This window comes from Parasteatoda tepidariorum, chromosome 8 (assembly GCF_982258835.1).
Source record: "Parasteatoda tepidariorum strain Cologne lab strain chromosome 8, Ptep-v5.0, whole genome shotgun sequence".
NCBI classification, from domain to species: domain Eukaryota; kingdom Metazoa; phylum Arthropoda; class Arachnida; order Araneae; family Theridiidae; genus Parasteatoda; species Parasteatoda tepidariorum.
The window spans coordinates 28596509-28620705 of NC_141762.1; the positions used below are offsets into that span (position 1 = coordinate 28596509).

General features: G+C 30.5%; 1 protein-coding gene across 9 annotated transcripts in view; it reads left to right on the forward strand.

The window, feature by feature from the left end:
• The window catches only part of LOC107438772 (uncharacterized), a 572328-nt gene that overhangs the window by 524873 nt on the left and 23258 nt on the right, over positions 1-24197 (forward strand). For all 9 annotated transcript variants that reach the window (XM_021144690.4, XM_043040146.3, XM_071180569.2 and 6 more), the window contains one exon: positions 20081-20196. In XM_021144690.4, the coding sequence (XP_021000349.1) occupies positions 20081-20196 (116 nt within the window). The remainder of the gene's footprint in view (positions 1-20080; positions 20197-24197) is intronic.

The window sequence follows — 24197 nt, forward strand, 5'->3', positions numbered from 1 at the left end:
ACACATAATACTATCAACTTACAACTATTTGTTGACTTTGTTGTCGAATATGCATAATCAGATGATGTTAAATAACTTTGCGACTCCCATAACACATTTTTAATTGATTAATGTAAAAATAAAAAATTTCAAAATTATTAAAATGACGATTATTTTGTTTTAAACTTATAGTTCTTTCGAATTTTTAAGTTTCCTTTTGTTATTTATTTATTATTTACAATTTTTGCTAAATTTGTTACGATTACTGTCAAAGTTGTATAGAATTTTATTTTTTTTTTCAATTTGTTTAATCTACTCTTTTTGATAAATAAATTTGCTCTTATTTCATTCAGTAGTTATATTAGTAAATAAAATTCTGAATTACTTACTTAAAACATGAGTAAAATTCATTTTTAATAAAAAATATTTTGAAAAAAAAAAATTCCCGTTTAAAGGTTAGACGAAACCAAAATAATTCTTAAATAGGGATTAAATAAAACCGTGTGTCCAGTTGCTAGTTTTAAAGCAACCTGGCACTGTTGCCCCCCGAAAGCCCCATATACATTTTTTTTTCCTGCATTAGGGTTGGCCGTGCGTGGAAAACGAAATGCCTATCCCTAAAGAAATTAGCAGTCTTCTCGTCTGCATTCCTCACATCCCTTTTCCCCTCGATACCCACAATTTTTATTCTTTCTTACCGCCTGCTTGTTCTTTCGTCTTTTTATCCCCCAACCCTCCTATAACTTTCTTCTGGAATATTTTATTCATTCGAAAAACAACGTTTTTGTTTATATTTAGTTGAAGCAAAGTATTTTAAATTCCCAGAAAAGGTTTTAGAAAATATACATAAAGTATAAAAAATTTTATGCAAACTATTTCGCTGACCTTTAGAATTTGTTTATGTATAATCTCATCACACAAAATAGAAATCGGATGAAGAGTTTCTGAGGTAGGTTTGAATTATGCATATTATTTCCTGGAAAACACGATTGAAGTTTAAGGATTTGTATGCGCGCTTCGTACGAATTCTTAAAATTTTCATGAATTCTTAATTCATAAAAATGTTTTTAAAGGTCGTGAGAAGTACTTATTTTTTATTTCTAAATGCTGCCTTTTTTTTTCTTTTCTTTTAATTTCTGACGCCCTGCCTAAGGTGCTTTTATTTTGGCGCCCTTCAAAAGATTTATTATTTGATATTTTAATCACTTGATTCATTTAACTATAATCATTTGATAACGATTTATTGTTTCTAATAAAATTCCTCAATCCATTTCAACGTAGTGTTTTAATTTATCATAATTATGTTAATTTTTATTTTTAAAATTTTTTATCATCAAACTAAGTAAATATATCAGCATGCAGATTCGTGCGTTTCAAAATCATATCAATACATTAATAAACTGAAAATTTTATTGTTGTTTTCGCTTCTTTATATAATTTTTTAATTTCATAAATAAAACTTCGGCAATTATTAACTACCACAATGAAAATGTTAAAATTACCTTGATTTTGGCTTTCCTATCATAGTAAATGTTTTTCATCACTGTTTGCTTTCAATTTGCTACCAATATTTGTACAAAAACAAAATTTTTGAAGTTAAAGCTATCTTAAAGATAAATAAACAAAACAGATCATCGAAGATTAGCCAAATTTAGGTTAAAACTGAAAGCTGTGAAGATAATAAAAATAAATTATATGCTTATTGATTTTCCGTTGCTATTAACTTAATTTTAGTCTCCAATCGACCTAAACGCTAAAACAAGTAAAGCGAATAGTTTTGAAGAAGAATTTAAAAGTTTGTTTACATTTTTTGTAATACGATATGTTTATTACGTCTTCCGTGTGCATATTTTTAGAAGCCTAAGAACTGCCAATTCTAAGGTTGTGGCGCCCTCTCTCTATTCCAAAGTAAACTAAGATGTATTTTTTATTTCTCAATACTTATTTACCATAAGTTTATAATACAATGTTGGATTTAAAATGTGGATAAATATTTTTGAAAAGCACTATGCATTTCAAGTTCGCCTATTTTAATTAAAAGCAAATTAACATTTATTGATTTAACAGCTTATTTACTGTTGTATTTCATGGTGTTTATTTAATTCTTCTTAGTTATGGAACTATTTTACTTACACTTGACATTCTCGATTATTACTATTCATTAATGACCAAATTTAAACCAATAATAAGTTTTAATTTACATCTAGGTATCATTATAAATATTTTAATTTCTTTTTATAAGCAATAATGCTTGGTATTTATTTGATTTTTAAAATAACGATTTAAATTTTTTTTTTTTATGATTCTCTGCCCACTGAAAAAATTTGTGGCATGTATAATCTTAACCACGATTAAATCTCATCTAAGGGTAATAATCTACATCTAGATTTCTTCAACGAACATTTAGATTAAAAAAATGTTTATATGTTAATATTATTTTATTTTAAAAATTAATAATTTGATGGAATTGTCGTATTGAATAATTGACGAAAAGAATATTAATATTTTGATAAATTGAATTGAAATTAACTATTTGATGAATCGATTTGATTTAATTACGACGTTAGTTACTATTTTTATTATTTTAAGTTTTAAACTTAATTGTTATTAATTTATTGCCAAGTATCTAATATAAAAGAAATAAAACTTGAAAATATTTTTAAAAAATTAAAAAGTGAAGGTATTTTTATTTTGAAGCGAAAGTAAATCGAAAAATAAGTAAATAAATTCCTTTGTGAAAACATTAACTTTTATTGCGTTGGTGGAATATTAGAATTCCCATAATAACTTTCAAGAAATCGATCGTTTTCGTTACAATTTGATTTTTGTTAGGCTAATTCTCTTGTGTGACAGTTCTTGCTGTATGATCAGCTTCATGAATAACAGCTGCTGCCATAAAAACATCCTATCAACTTCTTGCGCGCTTTCTTCTACTTTTTTTTTTCCAATGTTATTTTCTATTTTTGTCATATAACAAACGTGAATACATTTTGAGCTCCGTTTACTTTGTTCGACATCGTTTTACAATGCACAGAAAAGAAATTAAATCTCGCATCATTCATTTCCTCTTGGAATCTTTGGTTTGTGTTTAATCATGCAAGTAAGGGATTTTATTTAACTGCTATCAAATTGCATGTACCTTTTTTTTTTTAACGATGCGTTTAATAAAACATTTATTTCGTGATTAATTTAGTTCAGGTGATATTTTATTTTTCAATCTTATTTGTATACTAAATACTTTGTTAATCATGTGAAATTTAAACTTTGTTTTAATAAGCAATGAAATAAAAAATCGTGCATCGCATATTTGCAATAAAAACTTTAGAAACCTAAGGTTTTGGTTTGTTGTTTAAACAGTATATATGGTTATATATAGTTAAACAGTTTATATGGTTATTGTTTTGTTAACTGTTGTTGAATTTTCTGTATTTTTATTTTACAGAACGTTTAATCAAGTATTTATTTTGAAATTGATTAAGTTTAAACGAGGTCTTACTTAGTTTAGTTAGTGCTAAAAAAAACTTCATTTATCATATAATGTTAAACATTTATTTTAATTAAAATTATTTATGCTTATATATATATTCAGCTTTATTTTGACTAAAATAAATTATTTGTGATATAAAGTTTAAAATTTGCATAGAATAAATATTATATATTTGTCTTATAGAAGTTTAAACATTATTTTGATGAAAACTTTTTTATTTCTCATATAAAGCTGCGAATTTATTTTGACTGCATTAAATTTATTTGTTATATAAATTTTAAAATTTACTTAGATTAGCACTTATATATTTGTCATGTAGATATTTAAACATTGTTTTGATTAAAACTAATTTATATATTAAAGCTTTATCATTCATGGCAGGTTTAACTTTAAATTCAGATATTTCCGTTGATATTATTCGGATTTTTTTAATTATATAATACTTTTCAAAAAAAAATTATTTTTTTTTTAAATAAAACCGCGTATATTGTAATGAGTCTGAAAATGTATTTTGTTTAAAATAGAATTTATCGATTACTTATTTGCTTCAAACATCGCGAAAATTCGTATGAGAAATTAATAAGAAATTATATTCTAATATAATAAGTAATAAAATCAATTATCGATTTCGTAAAACGTAACTTCATTTTCTATGTTGTTCATTTTTAAAACTAAGCATTTCACTTTAATTTTAATATTTTTTTATAAAAAAATGTACAAGTTATTATTTTTCGCTGAAAATTGTTTTTTACTCTGTTGTAGCTTTTAAAACCTAATTTTTCCAGCCAGTAGTCTTTTCTTTAAAAGATTGAACATTCCTGTTAATGAAAAATTTAAAAAAAAAACAACGTCGAGGTAATTACAGTAATTAAATTTATAGATTTTGTAAAAAAAAAAAAATTATAATTATGAGTATAACTCATATTAGTATGGTTATACAGTTACGTAATAATTAATTTTGAGAAAATACAGAGTTTGGAGAAAATTATGGACCAGCTCCATGCAAGCAATCTTTGTTTTAGCGGTAAATGTTTTGGAAAATTTTACAAGATAAAACTCTTGACAGAGTTTCAAAGATCTTTTGCTTAAACCTTTTTAAAAATGGTGTCAGATTTACCCATGCAAAATTCAAATGAACCAAAATGAGGGTAAAAAGTTTATAACTTATTTCTAGCTTTAATACAGTATACTCTCAATGTCTCGGAACTTCGATATCCCGAAAACCTTGTTATTTCAAAAAATATTCTCCTTGGTGCCATTACATATGTATCTAATGTTAATTTGAATTCCTACATCGAAGAGTTTCTTCTCAAAATCGTGTTATGTCGAATATCTTTCGAAATAGAAAATGAATTTTTTCGAAAAAATCACGATGTAAATTTATTGTAAGCCAATACTCTTCAATTTATATTTTTATCTTACCTTTGAAAATAAAATTATCATTGCTGTATTTAGACTTATAGTCAACTAGCATTACATGCATAGTAATCAGTAGTTAATTTTTATGTTTTATGACGCTACTTTTTAGAGTACTATTTTAGAATATATTTTTCTACTTTTTAGAATATATTTCGTTTTGAACTTGTTATCTCAAAAACTCGCTATCTCGAAAAACATTTTTAGCGTCTCTTTAACTTTGAGGTATCGAGAGCTTACTGTACTAGCAATTTTGAAACCATTCATTCTACAGGATTGCAATATTTATATTAGAATACTTTTAGAATTATAGTGGTATTGAAAGAGGGAGAAAAAAAAGCTTTCAGCTTCCTTAGCGCAATTGCTATTGGCGACTATCTGGGAAACATCCCTGAGATTAATCCGAAGACGTGCCATCACGATTTAGATCCTCTGCAGACCGGATTCTTTCCCCGATTTGGTAGCCCAACAACCTGCACGGGAAGTCAAGCACTTTACGGCAGAACAGTTTCACGAGGACCAATACCGCATACCCTCTTTCAATTCACAGACTGGTCTAAATGGTCACCCATCCGCACCTTGAATTCGGTGATTTACTGGGAACCGTGTCTTTGTGATTAATTCACTGCGAGCCGTGGTGGCTTAGAGAATAGAGCGTTCGCCTCTCAATGAGGTGAACCAGGTTCAAGATACGTATTCCGCACCCGGCTCGCACTGACCCCATTACTGGCGTAAAATATCCTTAGTGGTAGACGATTCATGGGTTAGAGTCCCCTTGCTGTCAGACTAACTCTGGGAGGTTTTAGTGGTTTTCTTCTCAATATAACACAAATGAGGGTTAGTTCCATTAAAAAAATTTCCGTGAATTCAATGTTTGATCCTGGAGTTCCCTTGTCTTCAGAATTGGGTTCAAAATAACATGGCTACGGAGTTGAACATCGGTAGTCATAAATTCAAAATTACGTCGGCTGTTCAACTATGGTTATAAAATAAAATAAAATTAGTTTACTGCAGTACAATGGACTGTTTTTGAAAATTAAATTAAAGGAATTCAAAGCATATTTAGAGGGGTTTTTTTTTCCCCATCGTCACCTTTTCGGTTCTCTTGACAATTTGAAAAATGTTATCAAAAAATATGATGGAAGATCTAGAATAGCTACTTTCTTTTTTTAAAAAAAATCACCTATTTATTTAAGGTTTTCCGTAATCACCGCCCTTCATACATATTTTTTTAGAATACCTTTTTTCGAAATTAGGTAAAAATATATTTTCAATGGGGTTATAAAACTAATATTTAAGCGAAAGAGAAAAAATTTATCAAAACATCAAAGAAAATAATTTTAAACGCGTATTTGTTAGGAAACCTTTTCGGTATTTTCTCCTTTTTTATTGAATTCTTCAAAATTCAAAAGATGGGGGCGAGTTTTTCGCCAGATTTCTTCTATGAGTAGCATAAAAACTAAACAAAATTATAGTTTCCCCAAAATATTTCAATGGAGAATACTTAGGTTTAAGCCACGATGGCTGACGGGAAAGAGCAATCGCCTCCTAATGAAGTAATCGATAAAGAGTTCTACTCCCAGTTTGCACCAACCACAATTTTAATAAAAATATCCTCTGTGCTAGACGAATTAGAATCCCCTTGCCGTCTTGCTTATTATCGAACATTTTCGTCCTTTTCCTCTAACATAAATGTGAGTTAGTTCCCTCAAAAAGTCCTCCATGAAAGCAAGTTTGTCCCAATTCTTTACCCTGGAGTTCCTTCGTCTTCTAGGTTGGGTTTAAAATTACAAGACTATGTAGGCAAACATTGACAGTCGTAAACCCAAAAGGAGTCAACTGTTCAACGCCGTGTATGAAACAAAATAAAATATTTAAGTCAAGCTTTTTTCTAGCCTTAAATCAAGCTCTTTCACGCCAGCCTAATTTTTATTGTATCATTTATATCTTTAATTTCACACTTAAACTTTTAATAAAAATCATTATCCTTAGCTTAACATAATTATTAAAATATCAGAAGATATACTCAATTTTTATACATTTTTAATCATTATTTTATCAATACACGCGTTTTATAACTATAATTTTTTAATATGTTAGCATGGTTGGATGACATCGATTTCAAATAGAGACGCTTTCAAGCTGATCAAAACTGATACATCATAATCCGTCATACATGAATCCCCCAAGTGTCTGAATAGCAATAAGAAACTCCCCTGCTATGTCCCCCCCTCCCCTTACGTCTTCTGTCCTGTCTTGGTTTCGAGTGGACAGCTTCATTTTTCTTCTTCCGTAGATTCTCAGGATCGGATAATGAATTTTATTAATGGATCAGCTTTAAGAAAACAAATATTGTTCGATTATATTGAGTTTCCATATTTTAATTTTGGTTATTCTAATAGTTTACAGAACTTATTAATTTCTAATTAATATCCTGTCTGCGTAATTTTAACTGCATTGTGCAGAGCTTATATGGCCTTCCTTACTTTGTATATTACATGCGGGTATGTTGCTTTCGTTAGAATTAATAATTTTGTAGAGCGTCAGCAAATTTATAAACGTTATAATTTTAATGAAAATATATTTTTTAAAAATACGAGGTTTTGATTAAAAATTGTGAATTTACTTATTTTTTGAGTAATTATAAAATTTTGTTGCGAATATCGCTGAGCCTGATTTTGAGCACGTATGGATATTGACTGATCATGAATCTTCAATCCAGCTCATAAATAACTGTAAGAATGTTGCAGTTTTGAAAATAATCCGTAAGCTTTCAATGGATTCCGTTTCATTTCGGAATTAATGGTAACGAGATAGTGGACTCATTGACTGGAACTACTTCTTTAAAGCGTACACAATCAGAAATACCTCCCTGTTTTCAATGAGATATTTGCCGAGTGTAAAAAAAAAACGCAGTTGATTCTCTGGAGGTTGATTCCCTCAAAAAGCAGGGCAAAAGAATGCCCTGCTTTTTGAGGGACTTGAAGCCAGCAAACTTGTATATCACGCTTTTCAGGTGGTAACTTGAGGTTGTCTCCTGAGGTGAGATTGTATAGGAACAGAGAACTTTTAGTGCTTGCACTAAGTGGCCAAGAATGGATCAATAACGCACAAAATATTGTTCAACATTGAAAACTCGTTGGTATTTCGCTTAGTGGTCCATTTCTAATAACTCTGAACTACCTGCTAATCCACTGTCATATTCCTTGCATTGAGCATATTTTGCTGCATAATATTGTGTAAAGTTTCGAATGCACTTTATTTTTATTGATCTTACATGGCTTTTTTAAAAACTCGGCATCACTTTTTTATACTTTTCACGAGATTTAAATTCTGGTTAAATTGGCCTGGTTTAAATTCTGATTTGGATAAGTCATAAGTTCAATTACATTGATTTTCCCTCATTTGTATTATCTTTGTCAGAAAGATACAAGCTTTTCGTTTTCTCGTAAGGTATGGATAAAAATGTACACAACAAGAATGACTACTTTTACTTTCCTAGATAAAACACACAATTCTAACCTGTAACTTAAACCAGACATTCAATCTCTGCTAATCATTTAATCCGCTGTTCAATCTTTTAAAGCAAATGAGCTCTCTCTCTCTCTCTCTCTAGAAGTGCAACCCATAATAGCTATTTAGCTCCCAATTCAATTTCTAGAATTCATTTTATCTATGATTCAACTGGATACTTGGAAGTAACGTTAGATGTAGATCAGCCAATCAGGTTCGACACACAAGCTTGACGTCGCTTGCAAGTATGCAATTAAATCTGCGTGGAAATAAATCCAAACTTAAAGCTATAGCGTTAACTCGCTATGCACAACCAACCTTGTGATTAGCTGCAAATACCCAATTCTGAAAATTCTTTTAACCCACGTTTCAATCTCTCAAAGTTATTTCACTTTTAAATTCCCTTCAAAGTTAATGAATCCTTTATCATTTGGTCAATTTACATCCATTCAATTAACAATCCTCTAATTTAACAAGCTATGCAACTATCTAGCATTAAAAATTCTTAAACTTCCCGTAATTTAGTCTATAAAAATTCCAATTATTTGCTTGTTAATTCCAATTTCTTTCAATTACTTGCTTGTTGCATCAATCAACGAAAATTTATTTTTATTTTTTTATATAAGTACATCCAAAATGCTTCAAGAAAACCAGCTAATACAGAATCCTGTAATTCAGTTTCGTCGTGCCGTCAAATCTTCTGTATCTATTTCTTATAACACTATGAATTATGTATCTATTTCTTATATATATGCAACATTGGTGGGTAACTTCACGGCGCATTCAAAATAATATTTTTTTAAAAATTTAAATTCTAGTATGTTTTTGAATTTTTTAGTAATTTTATAAAAATAACTACAGAAAAAAAAACTTCTTTTTGCATCGTAAAAACTTGGTTTCCCTAACCAATGCAGTGATCAGACGCTATAAAATTCAAAACCAATCCAAACACCAATAAACCTTGGCGTTCTGGGTTATTTTCTATTGTTCAGAACACAGTCTTTACCAGAAGAAAAATAGTTCATGCTAAGTTCGTGTCTTTCCATCACATTGGAAGTTATGCAGAAGATAGCTATCCAAATGTTGTTTCCCATGCGGAATGGGCAACACACAAAGTTTTACTAAACAAAACAGCAATCCATCCTCAAAGTGCATTTTCCAAGAGGTCATCCGATCTACTTTGCCTATATCTTCCCTCTCTGCTTCTGGAAGAAGAAGGAAAAAAACCAAGACCCATTCTTCTAGTTCTTGTTCGCTCAATGTAGTACCAATCTCGCCTTCTGCAACCGTGACAGATATCTGCAGGAAGCTATAACTGTGCATCCTGATCAACTCCCATCTTATGGTGCACCCCCGAAATTACCCATCTCCCCCACCCTACCAACCTCCCTTTCTTTTTCCTCCAAATCACCGCTGGATGGATAATAGCTCCCTTCGGTGATCTTTCCATCCCCATCCTCCCACGCACACTATACACTATACACACGCGCACACTTGGCAATCAACCTGGCGCGAGATAAAAAGAATCTCCGCTTCTTATTTTCGTATGGGTCACTCTCTGGTCGGTTTCAAAATATTTTGCGTTTCGACCACCCCTACTTTTGGAATGGGAGAAAAAATAAAGAAAGAAATACCCCCATCTACCACTGTTTAATGTGGGCCAGAAATGCGTTTCTATAACTGCCCTACCTGACACAATGTTTCCTTATATGTTTCCCTCCCCCCTTCTATCTGTGCCATTCTTTCTTCTTTTTTTTTATTCATTCTCGTCTCTCCTTTCTTTTTTCTCGGCCATCTTCTGTCTATCTAGTTCAGCGGAGCAAATGGCCCCGCGGGGCCCACCGTCGACACAAGAAATCTAAAAATCAATTTCGGCCAGAGTGCGTTTTGCACTTTCATTCTCTATGATTGATCTGACATGGACAAGACATCGCCGGCCAGGGGGCCATTCAAGCCCGCTCTGGATGTCCAAATTTAATTTGCTGCCGGACGCTGTGGCGTGCATTAGAAGTGGCCTTACCCCCACCCGCAACACCAATCCTCCTCTGTGTTTCTCTCACCCTCCCCCTTCATCCCCACTGTGATCTTGGTGCTCCGTTTGGAAGAGGAGAGAAAATGATAGAACTTCTCTCGCTTCCATATTTAACGCTTCTTTTTGTTCGATTGCTACTCTTCTCCCCACTGACTCTGTTCCCCATTCTGCATGATAATTAAGAGTTCCTTCAATATTTTGTCCATTCTGTTACTAAATTTAAATTTAGTAACCAAGACAAAGAAAAAAATTTCTTTTAATACTCTTTTTAAATGTGTGTATGTATTAAATATTTTTTAGTTAAATGTTTGTTTTTTGTAGAAAAAATATAATTGCGATAAACTATCCTTCCAGACTTTACAGTATACAGTCGGACTTCTATATAACGAACTTCCATTTTGCGAATTTTTTCAAGGAATTTTTTCATTTTGGAAATTTCTTCGTAAAATAACTTCCAAATAGAGAAGTGAATTTTCTATTTAACGAACTTTTCTTTGAGATCCACTTTCCCTATTTCCCAAAATATTTCAGAACATTTTAAACTTGTTAACACATTTCATGGGGGAAATGATCTTGAATGGAATTTCGAAGCCACTTAACTTTTAGAGAAAGTTGTAAAATCACTTTTTTTTTATTCGCATTTCAAGCGAAAACATAAACGACAAAATTAACTGATTTTATCAGTAGCAATTAAACTTTAGAACGCATGTGGTAATGTATGCTTAAAATTACTTTTATAATAAATGCAGCTATAATTTTATGCATAAATGTAGCTTTTTTTAGTTGAAAATGTATATAGCATGATTCCATGCAGATTTCTTTTAAGATAAAATTTATAAAATAAATAGTAGATACTACTTTACAATATAAAGGGGTATCCATTGCTATTTTAACTAGGTCTAGTATTTATGAATTTGAAACCTGTTTCATGTCGTTTAAGTATTTCAAAATGTGATTTTCTATTTAACGAATTTTCCATATAACGAACTTATTATCGGGATTTAGCGACTTAGTTAAATAGAGATCCGACTGTAATTAAAAATATTTATACTCTTTCATGTTTTCTTGGATGTGACGCTAATTTTATGCAAAAGTCCCACCCATCAAAATAAAAGAATGAGAATTTTTTGAATAGTTTTTTTAACTTCTTCTTCTTGCAAGGTCCTACAGCCTATTACAGGCCAATACCATCCCAAGTAGTCTTTGATCTTATCCGCAGCAAGGCTCTTCCAGTTTCTTTGATTTATTATATGAAAGTCCTTCTCCGCCGTGTCAAGCCACCTAATATGTGGTTTTATCCGTTTTCTGTTTCCCATGGGATTAGTGTATGTGAGCTTTTTATACTGTGTTTGTATTATAAGATTGGAATAGTTGTCCTGGCCATCGTAGGCTATTGACTTTATGATTTTAATAATATCAGGTTGATTGCACTATTGGTAAATTCCAAAGTTAAACAAGGACCTCCAGCAATTATTGTCATGGACTCCACCAAATATTTTCTTCTAAGATTTTCCATTCAAAGGTCAATGATTTATTTTCATGTAACTTGGTTATTGCCCAGCATTACATGCTATAAAGCAGAATAGATCGAATAAGCTTTTTATCAAAATTCATTTTCAATTTTAATCTTAAAAATCTAGAATTCATTTGGTTTTTGAGACAATTATAGCATGGCGTACCTGTTAGTCTTTTAACTTAATAATTTAATTTTTTATATTTATAAATGAGCGTTTATAAATGAAATATTTGATTTCTAAAATTAAATTCTCATTAATCATGAATCCCATCTGAAATGTTTAATTTATGGTATTCATTATTTCTCTAAATATCGTGATACTCTAAATTAACATTAGCTAGCTCTGAACATTTAAGTACTCATAAGTTAAACTGATCATAACTTTGTTATTTGCGATAATAACAAAGTTTACAGGAGTTTTAATTAATGATTTGTATTGTTAGCCTATTTGATAAAGTAATCAGCATTAGAAGCAAAGAAAAAAATTCTTTTTTCATGAAATTAGGAAGGTTTTTTTCTGATTAATTATAATATAAAAAATATAGAACACTAACTTTTAGCATTTTGACACCCATAATTTACGCAAATAAAATTCGAGTTCGATCTCTGTAATATTAAGTTCATAGTTTGTATTTTAAATATCTTGAATTTTAAAAAAAAGGCAGGAATTATTTTTAAAAAGATCTCCATTTTATAAAATAAATAATTAAACTTTATAATTGTCTTATTTCGTTTATTAAATAGCACAGATTTTTTTTTATGTTAACTTTTTTAAATAATTTGTACTTATTTATTTTGGCTCTAAACTTCTGAAATACTCCTATTGATTCCTGAATTTCGTTTCTCTTAATATACGCATATACATTATGCTTTGTATCAAGTAGTTATTTGGCATAGTATTTTTTTCAACCGTATCACGATTAGATTATAATCGCTTGTATTTGTTTTATCAGATTAAGTTCATTGATTTTTTTCCATTCTTCTTTAACAATCTATACACGTGCAGAGTAGATACATGATAATAACATAAGGTTTTTTTTATAAAGTGCATGATAATAGCATTCACCGACTAATCTATGCATGCAATAAATAAGTAATAACAATTCTAATGTTATTTTCTCAGACGTTGAGAAATTGTATGATAATCCCACTACATCTGTATGTATCCAATAAATAAGCAATTTCAAATCACTTTTCTCGGATGTTGAGAAACTGTATGATTACCCCGCTAAATCTGTTACATGTTTAACAAAATTTTTATTTGCAATGCGTAAATATCTTATTATTTTTCTGTTAGAAATTTTAGAGCGTCTTGAACTATGTTATCATACTTCTTATATTTTATTACATGGCATTGTGGTTCATCTTGATTTGGCTGAACTCTCTTTTGAGATTACAAAGTTTAAATTTATAACAAAGTAAAGCAGAAATATGATTTTTTTTTTTTAATTTTTCAGTTATATACCCATCAAATACTTATTTCTACCTTTAGTATGGCTCAATGTTGAAAAAAAAAATTTTTTTGAGAATGCGAAGTTTAATTTTATGGCAAAGTGAAGCAAAAAAAAAATATATTGATATTCAGTTATATATTGATTAAGCATTCATAAAAACATTCAACATTTGACGCATAATATTGGGCAAATTTGCAGCAACCTTAATATGACATAGAATCCAACCATGGTTCCCTTTACGTTGAAGCGTAATATCCATAATTGTAGAAACCATTGTAGTTGAACCATAGTAGAACTATAGAAAGCATGAAGTTTGAGGTGCTTTAATCGATATTGCTGTTACATATATGCTCCTAAAGTTTTAACAGTATTATAACATAAATTTTGACGACTTTTAATAATGCATTGAGGTTTCCTTTTTTATTTAAGTTAAAATTTAGATAGATTATTTTTCCTGTAATTTTGAGCTTAGGCGTATGATATTTCAAAAGTTTATAATTATTTTAACTTAATAAAATGTTTGTGTTTACTTAGAATTTATTTCTTCACATCTTAAATGGACAAGATTCACTTGACTGGAAAAATATATGGTTAAAAACTTCTAATTAACGAAAAATATCTGAAAGATACTTTTTTATACTTTAACACGTTTAAATATTCTTAAAATGCCAAGTAAAAAAAAAAGCTGAATAGCTTGGGACTATTATGTCTTGGATAATACTAAGCAGCATTTAAACAAAATCTTTTAATTCTTCTTCAAAAGCAGATGCCAGGAGGAAGCTGTCATTCATATCTAGATCTCATGTGACTGTTATATCTTGAACAGCTTTTAAACGAAATCATTTCTCGATTTTTTTTTCCTCGAAAATACACGTCAGAAGGAAGTTGTCCATTCAAACCAAGATAGCGTATGACTGTTATGTCTTGGACAACCATGGATAGCTTTAAACAAAATCTCAATCATCTCTCGGTTCTTCCTAGAAAACGACACATGTCAGAAGGAAGTTGTTCATTCAAACCACGTTCATCTATGAATGTTATGTCGATTATAAAAATTTTCAAACAAAATCGCAATCCTCTCTCGATTCTTCCTGAAAACTACAAGTCAAGAGGAGGCTGCCGTTCAAACCTGGGTCTCATTTGACTGTTATGACTTGGGTAACCATGGACATCTTTGACAAAAATTCTCAATCAAATCTCTATTCTTCTTTGGAAACAACACCAGTCAGAAGAAAGGTGTTCATTTAAACCAAGGTCGCCCATGACTGTTATAACTTGGATAACAGTAAAAAACTTTTAAACAAAACTATTATCGTCTCTCGATTCTTCCTCAAAAGCACACACTTCAGAAAGAAGTCCAATATAACTGTTATACCTCGGGCAACCATGGACAGCTTTGAACAAAATTTCAATCATCTCTCGATTCTTCCTAGAAAACGACACATGTCAGAAGGAAGTTGTTTATTCAAACCAGGGGGTCCTTTGACTGCTGTCTTAAGTAACAGTCAAATGAGACCCAGGACTGTTTCTTATGTCTTGGATAAATCATAAACAACTTTTAAACAAAATGGCAATCTCTCCGTTGTTCTTCGAATGAATTGGATACAGTGTCTAAAATTATATACAGGTATTTAAGGAGTTTTATTTTAATGAAATACAGAATCTCCTTTCTTTGTCATTCTACCTGGAATAAAAGAGGCGCCGTAATCAGCGCCGTGGACAAAAGAGCGTGGTCACCTGGACCACCCGCTCCTTTGTTGAATTCGGGAGGAGAACACTGGACATAGGTCAGTCGTTGCTACCGGTGGAACCAACAATGGAAAGCGAGAATACATTTCCCCTCCATCAGAAACATCTGTCGCTCTGATGTGGCGATCTAGATGAAGAGTATATATATCTACCAAACTCCCATCTGGATATTTAGGAGAACACTGGTATATGCTTGGATCTAGAAAATTACATTTTTATTACATGCTAGCCGATAAAAAAAAAATAGTAACAGTAGTGGTTTGAAAGATATTTTAAAAACGTAATTATCATATACACTTATTCAGCTGAAGATTTATAGCAAATTTACACATCTATTTTGTCTTCAACTGTTTCTCCTTTGAATTGCACAATTCAGTATTCAGATGATGTTTTGTCTGTTTACTTGTTTACTCTATCTTCTACTGTTCTTATATTGAATTGTACAAATCAATTTCAGTATTCAGACGACATTTAGACTCTTTACACATCTAATCTTCTACTATTCTTCTATTGAATTATACAAATCACTTTCGGTATTCAAACGATATTTTGTCGGTTTAAATATCTATTTTACCTTCTACTGTTTTTCCATTGAATTGTACAAACCAGTTTAATATTTCATATGATGTATATTTTTTGTTGAATTGAATGCTAGCAGCAATTCTTTACTTACCCTATATGGCAAAGTTTAGGCAATCAATCTAGGGTTTAATGGAAATATATATCGTCTGGTAACTATCAGAAGATGTTTACTTTGTTTATTCCATATGCTTTTGTTTATGTATTATTTTTCCATTGAATTCTTCACAAACACCCAATTTTGTTCCTTAGTTAAATTCTAGGCATGCAGTTAATTTGAAACACTCTATTTAGATGTTAGAAGAATCGAGTTGCCAAGTAACTATCAAAAGATATTTTCTTTATTTTTTTCAAATGCTTTTGTCTATCCATTATTTTCCGTGGAATACGTCACAAGCATTTAATTGCTTTATAGCATATGGTTAATTTTTAACACCGATCTAGTGGGTAATATAAATATATTTCCAGGTAACTTTTTTTGTATATTCTTTGGTTGGTTCTTTGGTTTTCCGTTGAATTCAACATAAACACCAGTTTAATTCCTCAGTTAAGTTATATGGCATGCAATTAATTTAAAAGCAATCGCAATATCTTGTTCGATAACTGAATGAAGACTGTTTTGTTCTGTACGTACTATGCATGGTTTCGTTATTGAATAAGACGTAAATATCAGTTTTGTTCTATAATTAAGCTTACACAAGCTGTATCATATAGTTATAGGGCAATAAACCGCGTATGGATGCTAATTGATCCTCTAAATAATGACCATACCCAAGAAACTTTTATAAAAAAAATTTTTCGTTGGTCATTCCTTATTCAATATATATTTGTGATAAAATCTTTTTTATTGAAAATTCTGTTCGACTTACATTGCTTTTCTTCTCATATTTTTCCTCCAATACGCATCTGTAGATATATATTCGAATGTTGAGGATATGGTGAGGGGAGGTCAGGAGAAGTCCACCTACGTCAAAAGTTGTAGGAGTTAGCTGGTCCATTAGTCATAACTCAAAGAAAGCGAACAGTAAAGGGGGTGTCGTTGTATTTGTAAGAGATGCGGGGGTTAAGTCTTCAGTTGTTAGTCTGATATCCAATGTAGTGAAAGGTATATTGTTATTTTTCTTCTTTATTCTTTCTATTCTTACCAATTGTAACTTTCAAAGAGGAGAAAAAATCAATCAATTACTAAAAAATGCAGTAGAGCTTTCTACTTGACTTCGCTTAGCACAGGTACTTTTGTTAAAGTGCTTTAGGTTAACTATTTTATTTCGGCAGAAATTAGTTAGTTAAATAGTTTTTAAGAAGTTTTTTTTAAATCAATTAAATATTTCAATTTTGAAAATATTTCATTTCTAAATATTATATACTTCCTTATGAAATAAAAAATATATATATAAAGCAATTTTTTATTACTATGCAATGATGAACAAAAAAAAATAAGATAGAATGTTATGCTATAAAAATCGTTTGTGCAACCAAGTTAAAAATATAGAATAAAAATGTTCTACTCGTATGCAGATTTTTTACCATTACGATATGACTACATAGAGAAGATAAAAGTGGCTTTTTTTTCTAGTAATCTCTAGTTTTCTCTTTCAATACCTCACAATGCATTTGCATGCACTTTTTGCTGACATTACATTACTGACTTTTACATCACATTTGCTTCACATGGAGAGGAAAACCACGTAAACCTCCCATGGTTAGCCCAACAGTAAAGGGATTCTAACCCAAGATCCATACACCACTGAAGATAATTTATGTCAGTACTGTGATCGGATCGAGCCAGGAGCAGAATTCGAATCCACCAGCCAACCCATGGGATCGGACCTAGGTCATCTCATTGGGAGGCGAGCGGTCTATCTCCTGAGCCACCACGTCTCTCCATTTTTCTTTTCTAACTTCCCGTGATATAGTGATATGCAATTTCTTGCAATGCAGTGATATACAATTTCTCGCGATGCAATAAAAGTAACCGTATGTGCCTCCATGTTTATATAAAAAATATATTCCATGTGTGTTCAAACCTCTTGCTGATACCCTATCAAAGTTTACTTTATTACAATAAATTAAATCTTTTTGTTTCTAAAAACTAAAATTCTCTCCCTCAACTATGCGTGGCCATTTCTCGTGTCTTAAATCCCAATTACTTTTTTTTAAAAATATCCTGTCTCAGTTTCCTTCTCTCACGTCGCGTATTTATTCAAACTGTATTTATCCCATTTCTTCAAGATGCAACACATTTATGAAAAGCGGTCTCAGGTGCCACCAAGTTAGAGATGTTTAAAAAAAGAAAAAAATTCGCTACATGTGCAGATTTCTGCTACAATATCGATATATGTGTATTGGAGGGATGGAACTATCTTCCTGTTTCTGGAAATCTCCTCAGCGAAATGATGAAACGGGAGCGAAACTTTTGATCTCATATTCCGTTCGAACACGTCCAGTACTTCTACCCTCCCACCACTTCATCTTGTGTACTCTACGATTAGATTTCTTGATGCAATGTGTGTGTCCCTTTTTTTTTTTCTTCTTTTTTTTTTCTTTCTACCGCCTCCTCGCAAGTCCAGAGCGGTCAGTGCGATCGCAAACGAGATTGGAAATGAGAGCGCTTTCCTGAAATTCGGAAGAAAAAATAGTGTAGAGGAGTCTAAATTCGTTCTTTTCTCGAATTTTTTTTTTTCTTCTTACGTTTGCGAATCCCGTGCTGTCCACCGTTCTAACATTTAAGGCTGTTTGAATAGAATTCTATGTAATGCGATTTTGTTTTTTTCGATTGGCTTTGGTTCTGTGTGAGATCCAATTTATTCTTTTTCAAAGAGAGCTGATTATTCCTTTCGAACAAATAAATATTTTGTTGTTGCTGTTTTCTTATTAAATTTTAATTATTAATCGCAACATTTTACGTGATTGTTTTCATAAGAATGAGAGTAAACTATATTTATTCATACGCTGATATGAAGATTTTGACTGGTTTAGGAAGCAAGAGCTTGGAGATTAAATCTGTTTGACTGGTTTCGGAAGCAAAAGCCTAGGGAATAAATCTGTTTGACTAGTTTAGGAAGCAAGAGCCTAGGGAATAAATTTGTTTGACTGGTTTATGAAGCAAGAGCCTAGGGAATAAATCTGTTTGAATGGTTCAGGAAGCAAGAATCTAGGGTATAAATCTGTTTGACTGGTTTAGGAAGCAAGAGCCTAGGGAATAAATCTGTTTGACTGGTTTAGGAAGCAAGAGCCTCGGGAATAAATCTATTTGACTGGTTTAGGAAGCAAAAGCCTCGGGAATAAATTTGTTTGACTGGTTTAGGAAACAAGAGCCTAGGGAATAAATCTGTTTGACTGGTTTAGGAAGCAAGAGCCTGGGGAATAAATTATATAAAGAAGTTAAGCATGTTCGTGCTCCAACACACATAATAATTATAACCAAGTTGTTATCAAGAGAAGGAAAGTAATTTTTCAGAAAACAACAAGAGCATTTCAACGATCTGAAGATTCGGTTAACATTACACAAATAGTTTAGTAAGGATTCCTGATCCCATATATGCTGAATCGCTCTAGTTTGTTAGTCCTAAATTTAAAATGTTGTTGTATGTAGTTGAATGTAAAAGTTTGGGTTATACTTTTTGAAAAATTAGTTCCTTAAAACCAGATTTTCCTTGTCGATTTAAATAAAAACTAATTGTTAAAATTAATTTATAATTTTTCATTTATCCATTTAAAATCTGGTTCTTGTAAATGCATTTTTACATTTCTTGTTTAATATGTATTAATATATTAAATTTGTGGGTAATTAAATATAAAAGTTAGTTTTGAGCGATATCGAAATTTAAATATCGTAATATATCGTAAGTATATATCGTTATTTCGATATGATGATAATATGTATATTGATATGTGTATTGATTGTGATATTTCTCCAACTACATTTCGTTATTTTTACATTAGCCAATATTCCATTATCATTACACCACGATAATATCGTCTTCTATAATCATTGTTACTGACTATATTCGAGTAGTTATCGTTATTTAATTTGCCGGTAATCATTTCGGTAATATCATATTAGTATCGTATCTTATTATTATCGTTGTTGATAATACTCGTGACATTATTGTGGATATTTATCGTCATTCATAGTTATCGCACATCCGTTATTTACCGTTAGACATTCTGACACGAGTACATCAAAAATATACTTATAGTAATGCAGTATACTTATTATATACTTATAGTAGTGTAGTATACTTATCATATACTCATAGTAGTGTAGTATACTTATCATATACTTATAGTAGTGTAGTATACTTATCATATATTCAAGTGTACTTATCGTATGTTTTTCCTTTCTTCTGCAGATTCCGGGATGAATGGCGATCTCTCGAACGACACCCAAGACAGCAGCACTAGTCATGACTCGGTTGACCTCAGGCAAGATGAAGACAGTGTCGATTCAGAAAAAGCGCTTAATCTGGTAAATCATGTTTCATAATAATCCTGTTGTTGTTTCCAATGCCACTTGCTAATATCAGCTATCCTGCTTGGTGAAACCAAGCGTATTTTAGGGCAGAGGATGCGTTTCTTGTTTTTCAGTGGCGCCATCTATGGCCAAAAATATGACTTCAGTCGCACGCGCCTCACAGCCCGTTTATAGGACGGACCCATTCATTTGACCTGAACCAATCGAGAACTGGGTGGATTGAAAATAAATTTTTCAGTTTTATTTAGTCAGCTAAGCTTTGTGCTTAATACATATTTTCTACCTCAACGTAATTTTAAAATCTGGTTGACATGTATTTTAAAGTTAATATATTACCAAATAGGTCCTAGAAAAAATTTGATTTTAAGTCCTAGAAAGTCACTATTTTTTTTATTATTTATTTATTTAGTTAGTTATTTTTTCTGAAAACTGAGCGGGAACCTTGTTTGAGTAAGAGCCTCAAAGCTCGTGTAGACATAGTTTAAAATTATAGCTTTGCTCTATGCACTAAAACTGTGTTTTTTTTTCGCAAAAGAGCTTTAAAAGACACTATTAAAAATCCAAAATATTTTATTTGAGTGCTCACTAAGATAAAAAGAGGCATTCATTAAACTAGCCTTAAAATTTGCGCATTGACAGTTATGCTTATGCTTTGCTTTCATCCGCAATCTTCCAATTAGCAAGATCTATTAATTCCTAACACCCATTTACACTGTTCCCATCTTAGCGTTCGCACTCATGCGATTTTTATTTGCAGCCAAATCTGCGCGTATTTCTAATCGATTGTTGATTGCTAAATCTTCTCGAGACCTTTTTCCACTAAATAGGACGAGAATAAGATTGAAACAAAACCCGTATCTGGAAATAGATTAAAAACAAAGTTTAAGAACATTTTGTAAAAAAAAAATTTAAAATTCTAAACGTGTTTTTCTGTCACATAAGTACACCTTCATCGGTAGAATAAGTTAATGGGAAAGCAGGGTTAATATAATTCGTCAGAGGTTACATCACACTAATTGAGATCAATGTACAACTAACCCCTTCCTTCTCGCTTCCGTGAAAATGGCGGGGTAAGGTTTCGCCCTCTATTTCTCGCTCCCGTGGTATTTCCGGGCTGGAGTGTTCAATAGTAACGCGCCAATAAGAATAAAACTAATTCATTTCTTTTGCCCGTAAAACATTTTATTTCTCATTTTACACACCAGATGGCAGTACCAGGATATTTTTAGGGTAATTGTAGATAGTTAATTAATTTTAAACTAGATGTCAGCACTAATCAATTTACAGGGATAAAAAAAATAGACACATTTATGACCGTTTTCTTGAAAATTAACCGATCGTTAAGGGGTTAATCAATATTGTTAGAAGTTATTTGTGTGATACCTAAACCCATTTAATATTTAAAATAAAAATTTTACTTTTATTATTTTTAACGCTGTTTGTAATCTACTTAAATTTTAGCACAAAGGGTTACTATTAGAAGCTATATTACTCTATTTCGTAGCAAAATTATAATATTACTATTATTTTTTTCAAAAGAATTAAAATATTTCTATTTTTCTATCAATGCATATTTTTTTAAAACAGCTTTTAATATAAAAAATGTTTAGTTATGATTTTTCACCTATATATTTATTTCTCTTAAATCGCACTAAAAACGCTTTTATTTCTCTAACTAAATTGGCAACACTATAGTCATCGGTACTAATTCATTTAATTAGGTTAGGTAATAAATTTAAGCAATATTAAATAATTAGCAATGCGTTAATTATTTAGTTAGATTCATTTCGTTTGATGTTTTGTTGTGTTAAATGAATAGTTTTTTTGTAAGATTCATTTTGTTGTGTTAGATTTGTCCGATTTATTTTGTTTCGCTTTGTTTTGTTAGATGTGTTTTGCTTGTTAAATGATAGTTTATTTATTGTTAAATTATTATACATTCAGTATTTGTTTAGATTCTTTTTGCTATGTTGTCATCTGTAATAAATCATTTTGTTAGGTTATATTTAGTAATAAATTTAAATAGTGTTAAATAACCAGTAATGCGTTAATTATATAGTTACATTCATTTTGTTTGATGTTGTTATGTTTTGTTAAATGAACAGTTTTTTTTGTTAGATTAATTTTTTTTATTTAGAATTGTTTAATTCATTTTGTCTTGTTTTGTTAGATGCGTGTATTTAATTCCTTTTGTTTGTTAAGTGATAGCTTATTTAGTGTTAAATTATTAATTATACGTTGAGTATTTGTCAAGATTTATTTTGTTAAATTGTTGTTTTAAACAATAGTTTAAATTGTGTTAAAAATTTGTAAGTATTTGTTTAAATTCTTTTTGTTATGCTGTCATAATTAATAATTTAAGTAGTGAAATAATTATCCGTGATAATTTATTTATTGTCTAAACCTAAATTATCTAATATATAACTTAAAATAAGCTATTTATTTAGATAATTTTGTACTTTTATAGAAATAAAAACTTGGTTACGTTAATTTAAAATACGTTAACTTGTTAATTATTTAGATTTATTTTTGATCCTTTCTAAAATGGCTGTAGAAAACATAAACGGTGCTATGATGCCACATACTGTCACGCCTATTTTAGATGACGGAGTTTGCGCTTTGCGAATTATTTATTTAGATAATTTTGTACTTTTATAGAAAAAAAAACTTAGTTACGTTAATTTAAAGTAAGTTAACTTGTTAATTATTTAGATTTATTTTTGATTCTTTCTAAAATGGCTGTAGAAAACATAAACGGTGCTATGGTGCCACATACTGTCAGGCCTATTTTTGGTGACGGAGCTTACGCTTTCCGAGCAATGGCATATTTATTATATGATACTCAAGTTATGACTTAAGAGGTGCTTGAGAAAGTTAGTACAGCACGTAATGGAGCATTGGGATGCTATCTTATCTCACAACAGAGATGATTATACTTCATCTGCCTACTATCCTAAAATATCCCGAACTCATACTAATGGACAGATTTTGAATTATTACTAAACTTCCTTAGAGAACTTAGACTATATCGCGAACATCTTTTGAAGATGGTTAAAATTGAAATCAAAGTACTTCCGGGCTTGCAAAATAGTGGACAGCAGCTAGTTCAATTAATTTGGTTTGGAAAATTTGCTTTTATATGATTTGCGTTTTTGTAATATTATTACTATTTTATAATTTGTTATTTTTTATTATTATTAAATATTCAGAGAAATATCATGTAATTGATTCAAGGAGTGATTGAATCATTTTTTGTAAAATTAAACGTATTATTAATATACGTAGTATCCATATTTTAAGATCTGAACTTTTCTTTTTATCGTTTGTACCAACTATTTCAAACGCTGACTCACGGTTAAGTGTGTAAAAGGGTATCTTAAAAACCCCTATTCAAACATTGTTACTAAACTTTATTATTCCTCACAAAAATTACTTGTTTATCTTTATTGGATTATTGATTGATTGATGCGTATTTATTTACATTTTCTCATTTACAACAAATATAGTTCTTTGACGAATAGTGCAAAACACAAAATCTTAGTAAATATAATAATAAATAATTCTGATTGAAACTAGAAACTAAAAATTACTTACATCTTTTTTTGCAATTATGTATCTTCTGCATGAATTGCTTTGAACCAAATGATGTTCACTAAATAAAAATAAATAATTTAAAACTATTTATAATGTGTGTAAAATTAATAGAATAAACAAATATTCTAACTAGAAAGTATTCCCCCTTTAAATTCTGTAAAAGTGTTTTCTCTGCCGATATAGTTCATATGCAGTGAAGCGAAAACATTCGGAGAAACAACCACCAATTCTAGCACCCACTTAGATTTTCTCTAGTATTATATTTTTTCGTTCCACTGCTTCGCCCTATCTTCTATATTTTTCCAATTCAAAAATTTAGAAACCGGAAATAATATGGATATAAATAGCTTCCGGTGCCTTAGTACCTCAAAGACGGTAATTTTTATAGCTTTGGCTCATCA